A 17,371-nucleotide genomic window follows, 5' to 3' on the forward strand; every position below is an offset into this window, starting at 1 on the left:
CAGAATTTTTTTAAACTAAGTCACATAAAATTATCAGCAAATCCTTTGAAACAAATTGGTTGAGGATTTTGTGTGATATAAAGAAATAATCTTCATTATTTTCTACCTGCACAAAAGCACTATTAAAGTAATGCCAATGGGTTAATAAAACCTGGCACATTTGCCTTGAAAATAGCAAAAACTGTTTTTATTTTTGCCTGAGCTTTTGTTATATTTCTGTTATCATTAATAAAGAATGTGAAGGTTATATAATGACAAAACATAGCAAAGGCAGTAGAACCTAGACAGTCTGAAGTTTTAGACTGTATAATTTCAGAACTTCTGTCTATTGGATTTTATATATTGTACAATATTTTGGTGCCCTTTTTCCTCCCTTTAAATATATCATCAACCAAAGCAGTTGCTACTGCTGACATCAGATGCTTTTAGTTGTACTGACTGGGATTTTTGTGAAATTTGTATGAAATCATCTTTATATAGGCCGTAGTCCCTTTGAAAATCAGTTCCTTTTCTTGTGCCACTGATGCTACATTTGAGTTTGGAATGTGCCTGTTCTGGTCACTTTGCAGGAAGAGAGCTGTAGCTGAAGTGACCAGTTGCTAAAATGGGGAGTCTTTATGCAAAAGCATAATTATATGTAAATGAACAATGAGAAAAATATGTTTTATTTTCATGTCAAATTTTGTGGTTGTAAGAAACAAGTTCACCTCAAGTTTTGAAAATTTAAGAGAATATTTGAAATTTCACTGATTTTAGATAATCATGATGCTAAACCATGGCAGTTTTTAACAGTGTTTGTGTAATGAAATTCACATTCTTTCTCAGTTTGAGAAGGTGTAAGTTCTCAAACACATGATAAAGTGGACAATATTTTTAGAATGGAAGGTAATGTTCTTGGGGAGGAAAATGTTAGGAAAAAAGGTTCAGTGTATTCTCTGTAGCAAAATATAGAAGAGTTCTGTAAAAACCCTGCGAGACTGAGGTTCTGAGCCCATCTCTTTTCAGTTCCCACCGTCCCAGTCCCAGCTCCAGCCTGCCAGGCCTGCAGGGCCCCTGGTCCCAGCCCCTCCTGTGCTGCTGCAGAACCAATATGAGCCAGTTCAGCCCCACTGGTTCTACTGTAAGGAGGTGGAGGACAAGCAAATATGGATGCCATTCAGCATTCTGGATTCTGCAAAACTAGAGGAGGTCTATAATTCTGGTAAGTCCTGTCTTATCCAGAGCTGAGCAGAAGGACTAAAGGAAAATATTGGGGTAATGCCACTCATGTGTGTGGCAGTAATAAGTAATGTTTTGAAGAGGTGTTTTTTGCCACTTAATTTATTTCACTGACATCATCACTGCTTGATGCTGTCAGTGTTGAGATTATTTGGGGGGTGTGTATATATATATATATATATATATATATATATATACCCAAATAGATATCAGATTTTCATACAGCACTCCTGGTTATTAGTGTCTTGGGTTGTCTTTTTTTTAAACTGTCACTTCTGGAATAAATGTTTGTACTTGGGAGTTTTTCAAAGCATTTTGTTGTGAGCATATAGAAGCATTCTAGAAGCATCTCAGTGTTGCAAAGCCATGGTGTGACTGTCAGTCCTAATGGCCTAATATTGATCACAGGAGTGGTTGGGGCTGGGCTGAGAGACCAGATATGTCAGTGTAGTGAGCAGGTGTGTCTGTGTGTCCCAGTCCAGCCTGACCCCAGAGCATGGTGCTGAGCACTGAGCAGTGTCAGTGTGTGAGCAGGTGTGTCTGTCTGTCCCAATCCAGCCTGACCCCAGAGCGTGGTGTTGAGCACAGACAGAGCAGTGTCAGTGTGTGAGCACATGTGTCTGTCTATCCCAGTCCAGCCTGACCCCAAGAGCATGGTGCTGAGCACAGAGCAGTGTCTGTTTGTGAGCACATGTGTCTGTGTGTCCCAGTCCAGCCTGACCCCAGAGCGTGGTGCTGAGCACAGAGCAGTGTCAGTGTGTGAGCAGGTGTGTCTGTCTGTCCCAGTCCAGCCTGACCCCGAGAGCGTGGTGCTGAGCACGGACGGCGGGCGCTACGATGTGTTCCTGTACGAGCGCCTGAGGAAAGCCGTGTACTGGGACGAGGAGCCCTCGGAAGTGCGGCGCTGCCTGTGGTTCTACAAGGGAGACAAGGACAGCCGCTTCATCCCTTACACTGAGGACTTCAGTGACAAGCTGGAGGTTAATAAGTCACAAGAGACCTTGTTTTAATTATTTCATTGTGTTAATCTCCTTAGAAACAGTTCTTTCTGTTTCATGAAGACGATTTTCAGAGTGCACTTTCTGAAACATAAGTAAATCCTGAAAAAAGGAGTGTCTAGAAGATCACATTGCTCCTGCATCAGTCCTGCACTGCTGTGATCTAAAATCTGCTTGTGTAGTTCTACATGTGACATTTTTATATAAAGTTATGTAAATTTTAACTGCAGCATTACATGAGGCCACAAAATCCCACTGACTTTGTGTAACTTGTTTTCTGTTTTAGGCAGAATATAAAAGGGCTGTAACTACAAATCAATGGCATCGGCGACTTGAATTTCCAAATGGGGAGACAATTGTTATGCATAATCCCAAGGTAATAGATTTTGGCAATTGTGTCTTGCAGGATTCATTAAGGGGGAGTGAACAAATGGATGGAAGCATAAATTGCATGTGCTCTTAATCTTGCATGAAGCGTAGCAGTTGGTTGTTCTAGGTGTGTGTGCATTAAAGATGGTCAAGTTTACAGAACGCTGAACTTGTGCTTGCTTCAGTGTGCTGTCATGTGGTTAAAAGACAGTGCTTTCTGAAACCTAAAGAGAATAAGGGTTTGCATAGTAAATATTTTGGCTAAGCATAACTGGCAGCAAATGGTAAGCAATTTGAATTAGTTTAACCTCGGTCTGTACCAAATGAAATTAAAACAAAGAGCTTTCATGTAGAGAAGAGCATTAATCTAGTTATAAGGTAAATAGTTTCTTTAAGGCCTGAGAAGGTTTCTTCTTATTTTCAGGCCATGAGAAAATAATAGCAAGACAAGCTTTAACAGTTATTCTAAGTACTCTGTGAACAGTCTCATGTGATTAAAACATGGACTTCAGCCATATTGATCAATAGTGTTAACTGTTCACTTATCACAAATGCAGTAATTAATACACAGAACTATCCAAGGGACGGAAAGAATCATGGTTGCTCCTACTTGAAGTGTTTAATAATCCTGGTTAGGGAATTCTGTCCAGTAAAAATCTAAAGAAAGAACATTTAAATCACTTGTTGTCATAAATACAAGTTCAGACTGTAAGTCCTATAAAAGCTGTACTACTGAATTACTCACTTTTTAGGGTTTCTGGACTACTTCAGATGCTGTTGTACTTCCCTGAAAAGCACTGCACTTATTTTTTCCCATTTTCTCCTTGTGATAGTTATTGTAAATCAGGTAGCATTCAATTTCCTCACATTAGCAGTAATCTGCTAAGAAAGAGTGGATACTGGAGACTAGGAAGGAAGAGCTTGAATAATGCTTGGCTGGGGAGTTAAAAGGGTTCAGAATCACTAAACAGGCCCAGCTTCTTCACCTAGAGGTTACTTTGAGTCATCAGTTTACCTTTCACACTAATGAGGATTTTGTGAAAGAAAACATTTGATTTTCAAATGAAAGATAAAGCAATCAAAAAGTATGTTGAACTATGCAGTGCTTTCAGACTAACAGTGTGAGTCATGAGGCTTTTCTGTGGTTGCAATTGGACACTGTATTTGTTGCAGGTCATAGTTCAGTTCCAGCCTTCTACCACACCAGATGAATGGGGCACCTCTCAAGATGGGCAGGCAAGGCCAAGGGTAGTGAAACGTGGAATTGATGATGACCATGATGAGATTCCTGATGGTAGGTGATGATATTCCTGGTGCACTTGGGTCTGCACTGGGAGCAGTTTGGATCTCTGCAGAAGCTGGACAATAGTGGGTGGAGTGGCTGTGTGCTGTTCATGCCTGGAGTCTAAAGATTAAATTTATTCTTTCATCTCAGCTGTTTGCTGAGGTTATCTGGTTTTGGGGTGTTTTAATCCTGTGGGCTTTGTTATGTCCTGAACCATGTTATGTAATAGGCTTATTAAACAAGTGTGTGTTATACTTGCTAGACTCCTGAACTTCACACGGAGTACATATTGGTACTCTGAATGTTTTCCTCTTCTTTTTTTCTACAGGAGAAATGTCCCAAATCGACCATCTGGTATTTATGGTTCATGGCATAGGTCCTGTATGTGACTTGAGGTTTAGAAGCATTGTTGAATGTGGTAAGTTTGGGGTGGTATAATGAGCAGTTGTATTCTTGCTGTTTAAATGTGGCTCTCTCTAGCTCATATTCAGATAAGCACATCTTTATAAGGTTTTTTTAAAGAAAAGTCTCTAATGTTAAGAAGTTCAATTTTTTCATTATTATTTTCCAAAGGCAGAGTCTGTGTTCTGTCAAACTTGAAGCTTTAGCTGTTATTGCTAGTTCTCAATATCACACTTGCATGGTGATTTGGGTTTTGGGATGTGTGCTGAGGGGGGTTTTTTAGTTGATTGTTTTTTTTCTTTTTGTGGTGTGAGTGGATGTGTTTACTTTGTGTGGCTTGTGTGTGTGGTGTGGTTTTGTATTGGCTTTTTAAATTTTTTTAATACTCTGGTACAACTGAATAAATTAAGAAAGCCCTGTCTGGTTATGGAGTGAACAGGTAGTCATTGTGAGATAAATAGAAGCTTGCTAAAAATCCACTCTAACAAAAACGAGTACTTGCTTATTGTTAGAATGGTAATACTTGAAAAGATGTTTCCAGTTTTCAATTTCCATCATTTGTATTCTGACTATCTGTGAAATCAAGGGGAAGGAGGGACTATTTGTGGGTTACTTGAGTTCTGCAGCTATCAGATTTTCATTATTTTTTTTCTTCACAGTTGATGATTTTAGGACTGTTTCTCTGAAGTTGTTGCAGACTCACTTTAAGAAGTATTTGGAGGAAGGCAAAGTGAGCAGGGTGGAATTCCTTCCAGTTCACTGGCACAGTTCTCTGCATGGAGATGCAGCAGGTGTAGACAGGTGAGGTGAGGGTGTTGTTTAATGTTGAAAACATCTTAAAAGCTGCTGTTTAATGGGTTATGGAAAGTGGGGTTTATGGAAAGTGGGGAAAAAGACCAGTTCATATGCTCTGCAGGCTACATGAGTAAATGTATGACTAGATCAGAGAATTGCAGATTTTTTTAAATTAACATTTTGATGAGGAGTATTTGGAGAGCTGGAAGGGTGTGAGGAATATCTCTCTTGTTTATTTTCATGCACACAACTTTTCAGTACTGGATTTGCATGAGAGTGGCCAGTGCATGGTACTTGATGAGTGCGTGTGTAGAGATTGTGATCACAAGGATGAATGAGGTGGTGAGTGTGGAGATGTTTTGTCCATGAGGTGTGCACAATTTAGAGCAGAGAGTTTTTTATTGTTTACTTTCCTGCAGTCTGATTGAGTTTCACCCTAGCAGTTATTTCTGAGGAAGGCATTGAGCCCTCTGTCCAGTCCCAGAGACGTGCCTGAATTATGATTAGGCACTTGAGCTAAGAGATTCTTTCTTTGAAGCAAAGTATCTATATTTGGGTAAGAATGTTGCAGCATTTAAAAATCTGTTTTAAATTCCCTTCTCTGTGCCTACCCCTTTGCTGTGACTTCACATTTCAAGCTGTTTCCCTTGCTCAAAGCTGGGGAAGTAAAAATTGTGAGGGTGGCAACCTGTGGCACTTAAAAAGTGATGCTGATGTTCTCCAGACTGCTGTAGCTCAGTCAAATCACACTGCTTTCCTCCAGCCTTGCTGTTTTATTTGCATTTGAGCACCGCATGAGGAGGGGATCCTTATTCTGTTAATCAAACCAGGCAGTCTCAAGTCTATAGCGATTCCAGTGCAGCTGTCTTGACTCCAGACAGGCAGATGGTGATGCCAAGCTTCTTCTTGAAAAAGAGAGCGTTACCATTCTCTGAGTCTAATTTTATATGCAAGTTCCTTTTTCTCTTCCACTTCAATCTGCTCACCAAGCTTCCCTGGTACTTTATGAGAGTAGTGTTGGAATAGAGAAGAGCATTTCAGGCATTCCTTCAGCCTGGAGAGAAAAAAAAAAGAGCTGTAGCTTTCTGAAATATTACAATCAGCAGGTAGCATTAATGAGTGAATATACAACGAGGCCAGAAGGCTGTATGGGTTTTTAAAATCTCTTTAGAGACCCTTTCTGTAGCATTTACATTGCATTAATTTCAAAAGCTAACAAATTTCTCACGAGCGTTTCTTAAAAGCCTTTCATGCTTTTAACGATTTTGTGTTACCAGGAACATAAAGAAAATCACTTTGCCGAGCATTGGTCGCCTGAGGCACTTCACCAACGAAACGCTGCTCGACATCCTGTTCTACAACAGCCCCACCTACTGCCAGACCATCGTGGATAAAGTGGGCATGGAAATGAACCGCCTGTACGCGCTCTTCATGAGCCGCAACCCCGACTTCAAAGGGGGAGTCTCTGTGGCTGGGCACAGCTTAGGTGATTGTCTCAGGAGTGCTGCTTTTATCCCAAATCAGTTGCTCTTAAAAGGAAAATGACCCCTTTGTTATGCATAAAACCCAAATTAGCTGTTAGGGCATGGCTGTCTTTCAGAGAACAGCTGACAAGCTCCTCTCAACAGCTGAGTTTATCAGGCTTTGAGAGAAAGTTAGTATTTCCCTTCATGAAAACTTAGTGTCTAATCTGTGTTTAAACGTTTACAGGTTATCTGGTGTCTTGTTAGGTGGGTGATGTCCGTGTCTCAGAACCCCCACTTAGTAAAAGTACAGTCATTTCTTGGAATATAGAATAAGTGTTAGAGCAGAATATTGACATACTGGTTTGGACTGGAACTTTTCCTCCAGTTCACCAAGCAGTCTCAGGTGTTTAAGGAAAAAAGGGCTGCTTTTAGCTTTTTATGTTCAAGTTAACATATGAGTATTTTCATTCAGCCACCTCTTGATCAAACTATACCGTGACATTACTATTGCATATAAATCTTACTCAATATTTAAGGACAGGAAAACCCAATATTTTCCCCAAATCAACTCTAATTCCTGTTTGCAGGTTCCTTAATTCTGTTTGACATATTGTCTAACCAGAAGGACTTGGCTTCATCAGTAAATTCTGGAACATTCTCTGGTGTTAATGGGAATGTGAAGGACATGGCTGTTCATGATAAACAGGTAATTTGCATGCTGGTCTTTCCAGGCATATAGATCTGATATTTTCAATCATTTTTTCTTTTCAGAATTCATTAGCTGAACCAAGTCTGTGGGTTTTGATAGTACATTTAAACATGTTAATGGAAAGATGCCATTTTGTAAATATTGTCATTTCTCAGGACAAATTAATTAGCTCTGTCTTAAGTTTCAAGTAGGGCAGTAATGAGATTTGGTGGTGAACATCAGCTTTGACCCTTGTGAATATGTAACTTGGTCTAACAGTATCTAAGTGATGGGGGAGATGTATAAAAGGGAGAGAATTTATGTTTAGATTAGAAATGGTGACCAGTTCTTTGAGGAATAAAAGGAAGCATTTTGGAGTTTTTTGTCTCTCACAGTAATTTTTAAATATTTATTTTGCAGTTCTATTTTAGTGAAAAATCTATGTCCTGCTTCACTAAAAATGGATATATATTTACAGAGCTTGCTTGATAATGCTTTTAAGAGAAAATAGTTAAACTTGGTTTTGCTTGCTGCTTACTGGTTTTCCACTGTTAGAGGGTGTGACTTTGTGTGCTATTTTGTTGAGATGACTGAAGATACCAGTTCCTTGGGCTCCTCCATTGCTACTTCTGCTGATGACCTTTGTGAGGCTGAAGCAGAGGAAGATGTTCCCACTCTGCAGAAGACTCTGGAAATGCTCAGTTTGTCAGAGTACGTGAGCACCTTCGAAAAGGAGCGCATCGACATGGAGTCTCTGGTACTGAAATCTTCACTGGACCTGTAGGGGCTGCCCAGGGAATGGAGGTTTATATTTGGGCTTCTTCTTGGTGTTTTGTTTTTCCTCTCAGTGGCCATGAGAGCAGTTGCAAAGATAAGATAATCAATGCATGACTTGAAGACTCGGTGTTCTGCAGCTGTTGTTTTTCCTTGATGTGATGCATCCACCCAGTTGTGTTAGGCACTTTGTGTCATGTCTTTTTAATTATTTTCTATTTTCTGTAGCTTTATAAATTGACTTAACACATTCATAATTATTCATTTTACTAGAAAAGTTATAAGTACTTTTTCTACTAGAAAAATAAATTTTTATGCGTGTGTTTGGTGTTTGTTTCTTTAGCTCATGTGTACAGTTGATGACCTGAAGGAGATGGGGATACCTCTTGGACCAAGAAAGAAAATAGCTAATTTTGTAAAAGACAGAGCAGCCAAGCAGGTAAATACATATTTCAGGATGGAAATTAAAAGTTGTTAAGCAAATGTAACTGACTTCTTTGCTGTGGACAAGCCTCTATTCTTGAACACTCTTGTTAACATCCTGAATATATTAAAGGAATTTTGACAGCTGTGAAATTAACCTTTTTTCTCCCTAACTTTAAAACTTTTCTCAAAAGGAACAGAAGAAAGCAGTAGCAGAAAAGAAAGCATTGCTGGCTGCCACACTCCAGACTCAAGAAGACACCCAGAAATCAAAAGAGGCAGTTTCTCCTGTCTCACCTTCAGAGTCTGGGCAGATGCACTCAAAGAGGAAGCTCCCAGTTGGTGCATCTGTGTCTTCTGTGAACATTGACTATGAGTATTTTGAAATTGGAACTGGCCAGGTGAGACTGTGTAGATCTGAATGATTTGAACTGTTTAAAGGATTTGATCAATCCTCTCTTTTCACTATAGTTTTTTTTAATGTTGATGACCTTTTGCTAGTTCCTTTGAAGCTGACAGTTCTGAGAGATGATGTGTCTGATTTCTCTCTGGTAGGTTTCTGTGGTTTACAGTGCACTGGACTTTGAACCAGATATTTTCTTTGCTCTTGGTTCCCCTATTGGTGTGTTCCTTACTGTGAGGGGTGTGGAGAAGATTGATGAAAACTACAGACTCCCTACCTGCAAGGGGTTCTTCAATATCTATCACCCAGTGAGTAGCAGTGCTTTTGACATTTGATTTTAGTCGATGTAGATGACAAAAAAGGCAGAATACTAGGTTCTACCTTCTAAGCATTACACCTCTTGTTCCCTATGTACATTTCCTAAAACACTTCCAGGTATAGGTTGTTTTCATAATATTTGCCATGTTTCTTTTCAGAATTAAGGAAGTTTTTTTTTGGGGGGGTTTGTTAGGATTTTTAAAATTAATTTGAGGCCACTCTTGTAGATTTCTATGGAATATTTGTGGTTTTGCCTGCAGTGTTTGTTCTCCTCTGTCTCATTTTGTTTAACAGTTTAATGTTGATAGAGATTGAGTGCAAAGAAATCTTGCTGTTGTGTTTCCCCATTAGAATCTCCTTCTGTGGGGAGAACAAGACCAAAGTAGTTAATGAACCTGCCTAATGTCATGAACTGAATTTCTGTAAATTCAAATAGTGCAGAATTGAAAAATGGTTGTCTATAAATAGGGACTTTTTTTTCAGTGATGTGATAATTAGAATCATTTTAAAGATAACTAAATGTCAATGTGTTGTCTCTTAACAGCTTGATCCAGTAGCTTACAGGTTAGAACCAATGATCATTGAAGACCTGGATTTAAAACCAGTTCTCATTCCACATCATAAAGGCAGAAAAAGACTTCATCTGGGTAAAAAGAAAACTTACTTCATATGGATCCTATTCATTATTTCTCATTTGATGCATCAGAATATTTTAAGATTTTAAGAGACTAATTAATATCCCTGGATATCTGACTCCATATTTTTCCAAACATCAGAGGTGATTCCACCTAGCCCCATAAGCTGGGCATTCACAATTCCATTCAAAAGTAATAATCACATTTCCTCCAGATTTAACCTTCTCATTACCAAAGTTCTATGAAAACATTGCTGTACATTGCTTGATCACCTTAATTTCTAAGAAGCTGTGAAACAGAAGCTAAATTTCTTGATGTCCCTAATGACCACTATGATGTGTTCAACCAGAGTCTGTTCAGTGTTGGGAACCCTGAGGGAAAAGGAGGTTCTGTGGCCATTGGAGGGCAGGGACTGACTTTGTTGCTCATGGGTGCACATCAGACCAAGGTGCTCCACTTAAATTTTGCACATCTAACAAGGAAAGTCAGTTTTGCTGTTGTGCAAGTTCACAGAGCCCTCCTGAAAGCCTCTGTTCAGGCACTTGGAGAGATTGTGCAGCATCTGTCCTTTGGAATTGACCATTAGAGTGAGTCTGCTTTGCTAGACTACACAAGATACTTGTTTCAGGTTACAACTCTCCAAAAGTGTGTATAGTAAAGGAGCAAAATATGGTCTGTTGCTCCTTATTGTTTTGACTTTGATCTAGGTGGATTCATTGATCCATTCAGTAAGAAGTCAATTGTGTATTAATTGCATGTCACCTAATCTTTTAAAATGCAATAGAGAACCAAGAAACATGCATTAATTTTTATGTGTATTAATTGCATTTCATCTAATCTTTGAAAATGGAATGGAGAAGCAAGAAACATGCATTTATGACATAGCAGGCTTGTTTCCCCTGGTAATTGGGATGTTTATTGAACAGAACTTTATCATTCTGCTTTTAGTTGGTCAATTTAAATCCTTCTGAATTAAATTTTTGGTGTGTTTTTTTTCTTTCTCAGAGCTGAAAGACTCTCTGTCTCGTATGGGATCTGATCTGAAGCAGGGCTTTATCAGCTCTCTGAAGAGTGCATGGCAGACCCTTAATGAGTTTGCACGTGCTCATACATCTTCTACCCAGCTGCAAGCAGAGCTGGAGAAAGTAGCCAACCAAATTAAAGAGGAGGAAGAAAAGCAAGTGGTGGAAGGTACATGGACACATTATTGGTTTTTCTGTATCTTACTTGTCTTAAATCAGTTGACACTTGAGTATCCCAGTGACTGTTTGCTATTGATTTTCCCTCACCCTGTTAAGGAGATCTCTGCTAAATGCCAGGTTCCCACCAAAGCTGCTCTGTCACTCTCCTCCTCGGCTGGGTGTGGGAGAGAAATTACAATGAAAGCTTTGTGGGGTGGAGTGAGTTCAGGGAGAGATCGCTCAGCAGTTACTTCTTTAGAAAACTGTTTAAACTGTTAGGAAAGAAGTAAGCCTATAGTTCAGTAACCTTTCTGAACCATGCTGGGCACCTCAGGTTATTATTGTCTTATCACAAACACTTGGCAATTACAGCAGAAAAATTGGGTAATATTTCTTAATTATAGTCAAGCAGGCTGTGCTTGAAAATGGTTTAAATGTGAAACTCTTTGATTTTAGCTGAGAAGATCACTGAAAGTGCAGACCCTCCAAAAGATGAAGATGTTTCAGTGAAGGTTGGGATGCTGAATGGAGGGCGTCGCATTGATTATGTTCTACAAGAGAAACCAATAGAAAGCTTCAATGAGTACCTGTTTGCTTTGCAGAGTCACCTGTGCTACTGGTAAGGGGAGATATCTGATTCCAGAAATTCTGCTTAAGGGACACATATATGTGATTGTCCAGGAGTGTCAGGCTCAGGGTGCTGTGCTTGGATGTCACTATTTGATAATTCTGTTTCAAAGTAAAATTCTGTGTTAGCACTCAGTGAACAAATCTGTTTGCAGTAAAGACATTGCACACTCTTCTCTTGACCTTTGGCACTCCAAACACACATTTTTAGCTACTGTCATTTTCAAAACAAGGAGAACTCTGGAAGCATTTTCACAACTGTAGCTTTTCAAATAAAACTGTTCATGAAGGATTTTTATTAGACTACAATAAGTGATAAAACTTTATTGCTTCTTCTGGCAAAGGATGTGTGAACTATATTTAACAACACACCTTGGTATGTAATAGCCAACCTTAGGTGCCAGCTGTGAGCTGTGCAAAGTGATGTTGGTGAGGGAGGAGTGACTGGTCTCTCATTTTGAGTTCAGCAGGTGCTGGACAAAGAGTGCTCTACGTTCTTTCTGAAGGTTTTGATTTTCAGTAGGTCATTTTAGCATCAGGCATTTTTTCCAGAGGTTAAAACACAGCTCTGAAGGCATGACCTGAAGGGTCTCATTAGAGCCATCATCACTTGGATGCTGAAGCTCAGCACCCGCCAGAGGAGGGGTTCCCGGGCTGCTGTGAGCACTGGGCTCTGTCAGCGTGACCCGGTGGTGGCAGTGCCGTTCCACAGGCAGGGCTGAAGGGACCGGAGCTCCTTCCACAGGGTGGCAGCCGATCACTGCCAGGATTTTAAAAGCTTGGTACTTGTGCCTGTTTTTGTCATTCGAGTAAGGAAGATAAGCACAGTGATTAATGACCCGAATAGGAGAGCATTTTTTCCTGAGGAATGGTGGGAAAAGCTTTAAATGAAATGCTCTGAGTGTTGGAGAGATTGGAGCTTCTGTGTTGAGCCTTCTGCTTGTTTGTTTGCTGCTCATTTCATGCAGAGACCATCAAGAAATATCTGTGCTGAATTGTGGAATATACATGTATTCCCTTAGCTTGTATGTTGAATTCTGTACTGGTGTTCTGCAAATCATGTTCCTCACGTTTGGAGGATCACAGTTCTGACCATCTAAATCTCCTTCTCTGGCTCCTTATATGATTTATTTTAAAAAGCACAGGAAGCTGCCCTCATGTAACAACACCTGCAGCTCTGGAGCTTTGTTAACATTTGCCTGTTTAACATTCTTATTTTTTATGTTGGTATTGTTTATATGTGTTTAAATAGCATTTTACAGATGAAGAAGAAAATTAACTCTATTCATGTTAACTTTAGATTCAGACAGCCTGAAACTTTGATTTTTGAAAAGATGAGGGAAAACAGCCACTTGGAAACATGGCACTTGAATGATATTAATCTTCAAATTATTTGAGAGCTATCTAACATTTTAGTGGTAAGCAAGAGAGGAAGACCAGGGGTGTTTAACATGGTCTGTTTACAATTAAGGGCCTGCCATTTAGAGAAGAATTAGAATATTGCTGCTAGAAATGGGCTAATTAATGGAGTGGGACAAAATGAGTAGAATGAAGTGTGGAATATATTCAGGACAAAAAGTGAAACATTATTTGAGGAGATTAAGATGAGGAAGTAACATCAAAGAAGTGGATAGAGGAGGGGGTTTGGAGTTGCAGCATAGGAAGTTAGGGAGGACAGGAGGAGGAAATGCACTAGAAAAAAGGTAAATGCATAGGCTGGGGTTGATAGCAGAACTAATTCAAAACTTGTGTAGAATTATAGCTTGAAGGAAGCTGGTAGAGGTAAGGCCATGTTCATGAAAAATAAATTCTGGGCCAAGAGGTTGTGCAAACTCTTTGGAGAGCTGAAATAGGATGGAATATGACTTAGGAGAATTAGAAGATGGACCATACTGAACTAACTTTTTCCTTTTTTTTTCCTTCCCTTTTTTCCTTTTGTTTTATTTATTTCATTCCTCATAGGGGATCTGAAGACACTGCCCTGCTGTTTCTCAAAGAGATATACAGGACCATGAATATCAATCCTGAGCAGCCACAGCATTGATGTATAAAAACATGAATTTGTAAGTTTGCTCTAATGTAACTTCTCTGCTCAGATCAAATTCAGCTACAGCTTAGATGTCTTTACTTTCCCATTCTCCTCTGAAGTTTAAATTATGAAGTAGACAGCCATTAAATGTCATTTTGATTGCAAAAACAATTTCTAAACTTGAATGCTGAGGAAGTCTTTTTCTTCTTCCTTTCATTTCCAGAAGATATTTGATGTTAGTGCTTTTTGGTACTGGATAATAATTGCCACTACAAATACAACAAAGTATGATCTCTTTCTTATGCTTCTCCCTCAGTTCTCTTGTTCAGTGAATGTTCAATAATAGGAAAATTTGGTGAAATTGGATATGATGAAACTTTATTTACAGTGCAGTAGATTAAAGAACCCCAAAAGTGTTTCACTGGTGAATGTAAATACTGGATTGACCAATGGTGCACATTTGTCAGCAAAAAGCTGTTTGTGTCCTAAGCAGGTGTTAAACATTGCTATTGATAAATTAATTAGACCCTTATATAGGTCAGTATTTTATTGTCTTTGTATAGATTAAGAATTTCAGTAGAACAAGTGAAATGACACAGCATGGAAATTTGCTTTGAAAGGAAATTAAATACATGTTACAGTTGAGTATCTTAGACCTGAAATATTCTTGCAGGTATTTTTATTTTAAGATGTAGGTTTCCAAACTAAGGATCTGTATTGTATCATTTTGCATTGCTGGTTGTTACAGAAAAGAAAATACTTTCTTTTGAGAGGCAGGGAAGAAATAATATGCACCTTGCCTTTTTGGAATCATACAAGATAGTTTCTGATGTATTTCTCCATTTTCAGAAGAGCTGATAATGTCAAGGTACATAAATATCCAGCATGAAGAGAAATGCTTGACATTTCAGAGGAATATTTTAGGTATCTTTCATTGCTATCATACAGTTTTAGTACTCTTTTGTAACAGAATGCTTCTGATGGTCAGTTGATAGCAGCTTTTTTTTTTTTAAATAAAATGTCAAGGCTGATCAAATGCATTTCTTTAAAGCATGGAGAGGAAAAAGGAAAAAGGCACCAGCTGGCTGCACAGCTCTGACAGTGCTGTATCAGTCATCACAATGGCTTATGCACAGTCTCCAGTCACAGTTGCAGAATTTTTTCTCTGCTATTTCTTTATGATGGGTCTGGTTGAAATCATAGGAATCTCATTGCAGAGGGAATGCCTTTCAGCCTCATTGCAGGGGGGAATGGGTTGTGATGATTTATCAGTGAAGAGCTCAGAGGAGTTTGCTGCTCAGCTGCAGCAGACACTGGGATAATTGTGGTTTTTTGAGAACTCCACTGTTGGGGAACAGTTTAGCAGAATGTCACACAGCAAAGCACAGTCAGGGAAGTCTGTAAATCCATCAGGAATTGCTCAGAATGTCCCCCAGCCCTGGCTTGACTGGACAGTGTTTGAGACTGGGATTCAGATACCAGAGGCTTAAATGGGAGGAGAGCAGATTGCACTGAAGTGGTGTCTTGGGAAGGCTGCACACCACAAGACCAGGAATCTTTTCCACATGACAAGAAATGTCTTTACATGTGCTGAGTTAAATATTATCACATCACAAGGAATCTGGAATTACTGAAGTGGAAAATTCTCCCTCAGTGTTAGTAGTCATGTGGGTTTTTTCTCTTTTTTTCTGTTCTTTTAAGACCTTCAAATGTGAAAGGTGGCAGTGTGAAGGTAATTATTACCAGTGGTGCTTCTGACAGCAACATCCATTTTATTTTGTGTGAGTGGCTTGATTTAGCTCTTCTAGAAGCTGCTCTTTGTGAAACAGTAGTGTAAGGTTTCATATAAACCATGGAAAGAAGTGCACCAGCAGATTAAACCTTGGACATATAAACTGTCACCATCCTCACTAGGATAATTTATTACTAAAAGCTAAAGAATCTAACAGCTGGTTAAAATGTATAATGAATGACACCCTATTAGCAGTTGTTGTGAGCTTTTTCTGTTTGCAGTTGTAATTGCCAATTTGTGTCCACAGAAAGTACATTTCAGAGTCTTGCTGTATGAAAAGTTTGATTAAAAACATATATGGATTTTTAGATCTTTTTGAGCCCTCTTGAAATTGAAAGGGGGCATATTTAATTTGATCAGTACTACTGCAGGAATAGAAAACCTGATGGATTTCCTATTTCCAATATGTCCATGTTCTGTTCTCTCTGCACAGCCATACCCATTGCTCCAGCAGACCTGGTGAAAACCCCTCTGAAGAACATCTGGTATTTTCAGAGTTGCATATGAGAGGATAAACATCCGAGGTTTTTTTCCTGCCATTCCAGAACTTACTTGGATTCTACCTTCTTGTGTCACTTCAAGCAAACTGAAGTTATGAGATGATCAGGACTGTCATTCAGGAGATGGATGGAATGACACAGTTTTGATCTTAAATCAGCTCAATTGTACCTTTGCCAAATATAAGGTGATTGAAGAAGGTTTTTTTGGCATGCAAATCATACCTTCTCTCCTTCAGCTCTCCTGTCTCAGCTGGCTGCCAGACATGCTTTGCCTACCAAGGCAGCATGTCCTCAGTAAAAAGGACTTGATGAGAAGCAGCAATAATCTACTGTTCTTGACACATTTGTTCATGCCCCTTTAAGAAATAAAATGTGAACTGAAGTTATAACCATCTTTAATACAGATTACACAAACCAGTTCATATTTACTAAAAACTAGGAACCAGAATAATTTTCTTACTATTGTAAGTGTGATGGAGATTATTTTATAAAGACCTTTTTAAGCCTCTGTTAAGAGTTTTATTGTGGCTTTTTTTAAAGTAAAAATGAACTTTTGACTTTGAAAATATTAGAAGTTTGTTACAGCTAGTTCAGTGTTCACATATCCTGAAATGAGGAACGATTTAAAATGACATTTTGATCTGGTAATTATAGAATCACAGACTATTCTGAGTTAATTAAGGCAATTTTAGTGAAACTAGGCTGCAGTTATGAGAAGTAAAACACTTACCTTGACCTTGCAGTTTAACATCTCAGAACTGTTACTGTAAATAGGAACCTGAAGTTTATGGGTGCTAGATAATAATCTAGATCCAGCCCTGCAATCCAGACTCCATTTTCATGTAATGAGGTTGAGGTGAGTTAGGTATTGTGAAACCCTTGGAATTAATGTCTCTGAGTACTGAGCTTCTGTAGCTTCAATTTACACACACATTGTGGCTTTCCTTAATATTAGTGGCTTAACCTTATTCCTGACTATTTGCCTCTGTTATTGCAGTAAACAAATTTTGAAATGCAGTATGTTTTTTTCCTTGATATATGTAAAATACACATTATTGTGTATACAAATTGATGGCTGTAATTAAAATTACCTTACTTCCAGTGGGTCTTTTCAACAAGGTTTTGTATTTAAACACAAAAAATAGTTTGGAGGGTTGCTTAGTCCAACTTCCCTGATTAGGGCCTTGTTCAAGGCTGGAATCCTTTGCCTCTCTGGCCTTGATGTAATGTTTGACTGCTAGGATTGCAGTTTTTTTCTGATACACAGTTGACATTTTCTGGTTGGGGCTCGTATCTGTGGCCTTTTATCCATTCTCTGCATCTTCAAGAATAACATCTCTGTCTTCTCTTGTACTCTCACATTTGATAGAGGACAACAAGGAGATTTTCCTGTTTGGCTTCTCAAAACCCAACACTTCCCTTGGCATCTCTTGCCTGCCATGGGCTGTGACCCTGTAGTGAGTCTTGG

At 39.0% G+C, this 17,371-nt stretch overlaps 1 protein-coding gene across 1 annotated transcript in view; it reads left to right on the forward strand.

Annotated features, from left to right (window-relative positions):
• Positions 1-17,004, forward strand: part of SEC23IP (SEC23 interacting protein) — a 21,666-nt gene extending 4,662 nt beyond the window's left edge. The window contains exons 3-19 of the mRNA XM_030951099.1: positions 1,006-1,201; positions 2,005-2,198; positions 2,503-2,592; positions 3,759-3,879; positions 4,199-4,288; positions 4,932-5,073; positions 6,345-6,553; positions 7,121-7,239; positions 7,808-7,978; positions 8,339-8,434; positions 8,613-8,819; positions 8,974-9,129; positions 9,684-9,786; positions 10,780-10,965; positions 11,412-11,574; positions 13,545-13,645; positions 15,837-17,004. Coding sequence (XP_030806959.1) covers positions 1,006-1,201; positions 2,005-2,198; positions 2,503-2,592; positions 3,759-3,879; positions 4,199-4,288; positions 4,932-5,073; positions 6,345-6,553; positions 7,121-7,239; positions 7,808-7,978; positions 8,339-8,434; positions 8,613-8,819; positions 8,974-9,129; positions 9,684-9,786; positions 10,780-10,965; positions 11,412-11,574; positions 13,545-13,626 — 2,325 coding nt within the window. The 3' untranslated portion in view covers positions 13,627-13,645; positions 15,837-17,004. The remainder of the gene's footprint in view (positions 1-1,005; positions 1,202-2,004; positions 2,199-2,502; positions 2,593-3,758; positions 3,880-4,198; positions 4,289-4,931; positions 5,074-6,344; positions 6,554-7,120; positions 7,240-7,807; positions 7,979-8,338; positions 8,435-8,612; positions 8,820-8,973; positions 9,130-9,683; positions 9,787-10,779; positions 10,966-11,411; positions 11,575-13,544; positions 13,646-15,836) is intronic.
• The last annotated feature ends 367 nt before the right edge of the window (positions 17,005-17,371 follow it).

The sequence above is a fragment of the Camarhynchus parvulus genome, chromosome 6 (genome assembly GCF_901933205.1).
Source record: "Camarhynchus parvulus chromosome 6, STF_HiC, whole genome shotgun sequence".
Taxonomy (NCBI): domain Eukaryota; kingdom Metazoa; phylum Chordata; class Aves; order Passeriformes; family Thraupidae; genus Camarhynchus; species Camarhynchus parvulus.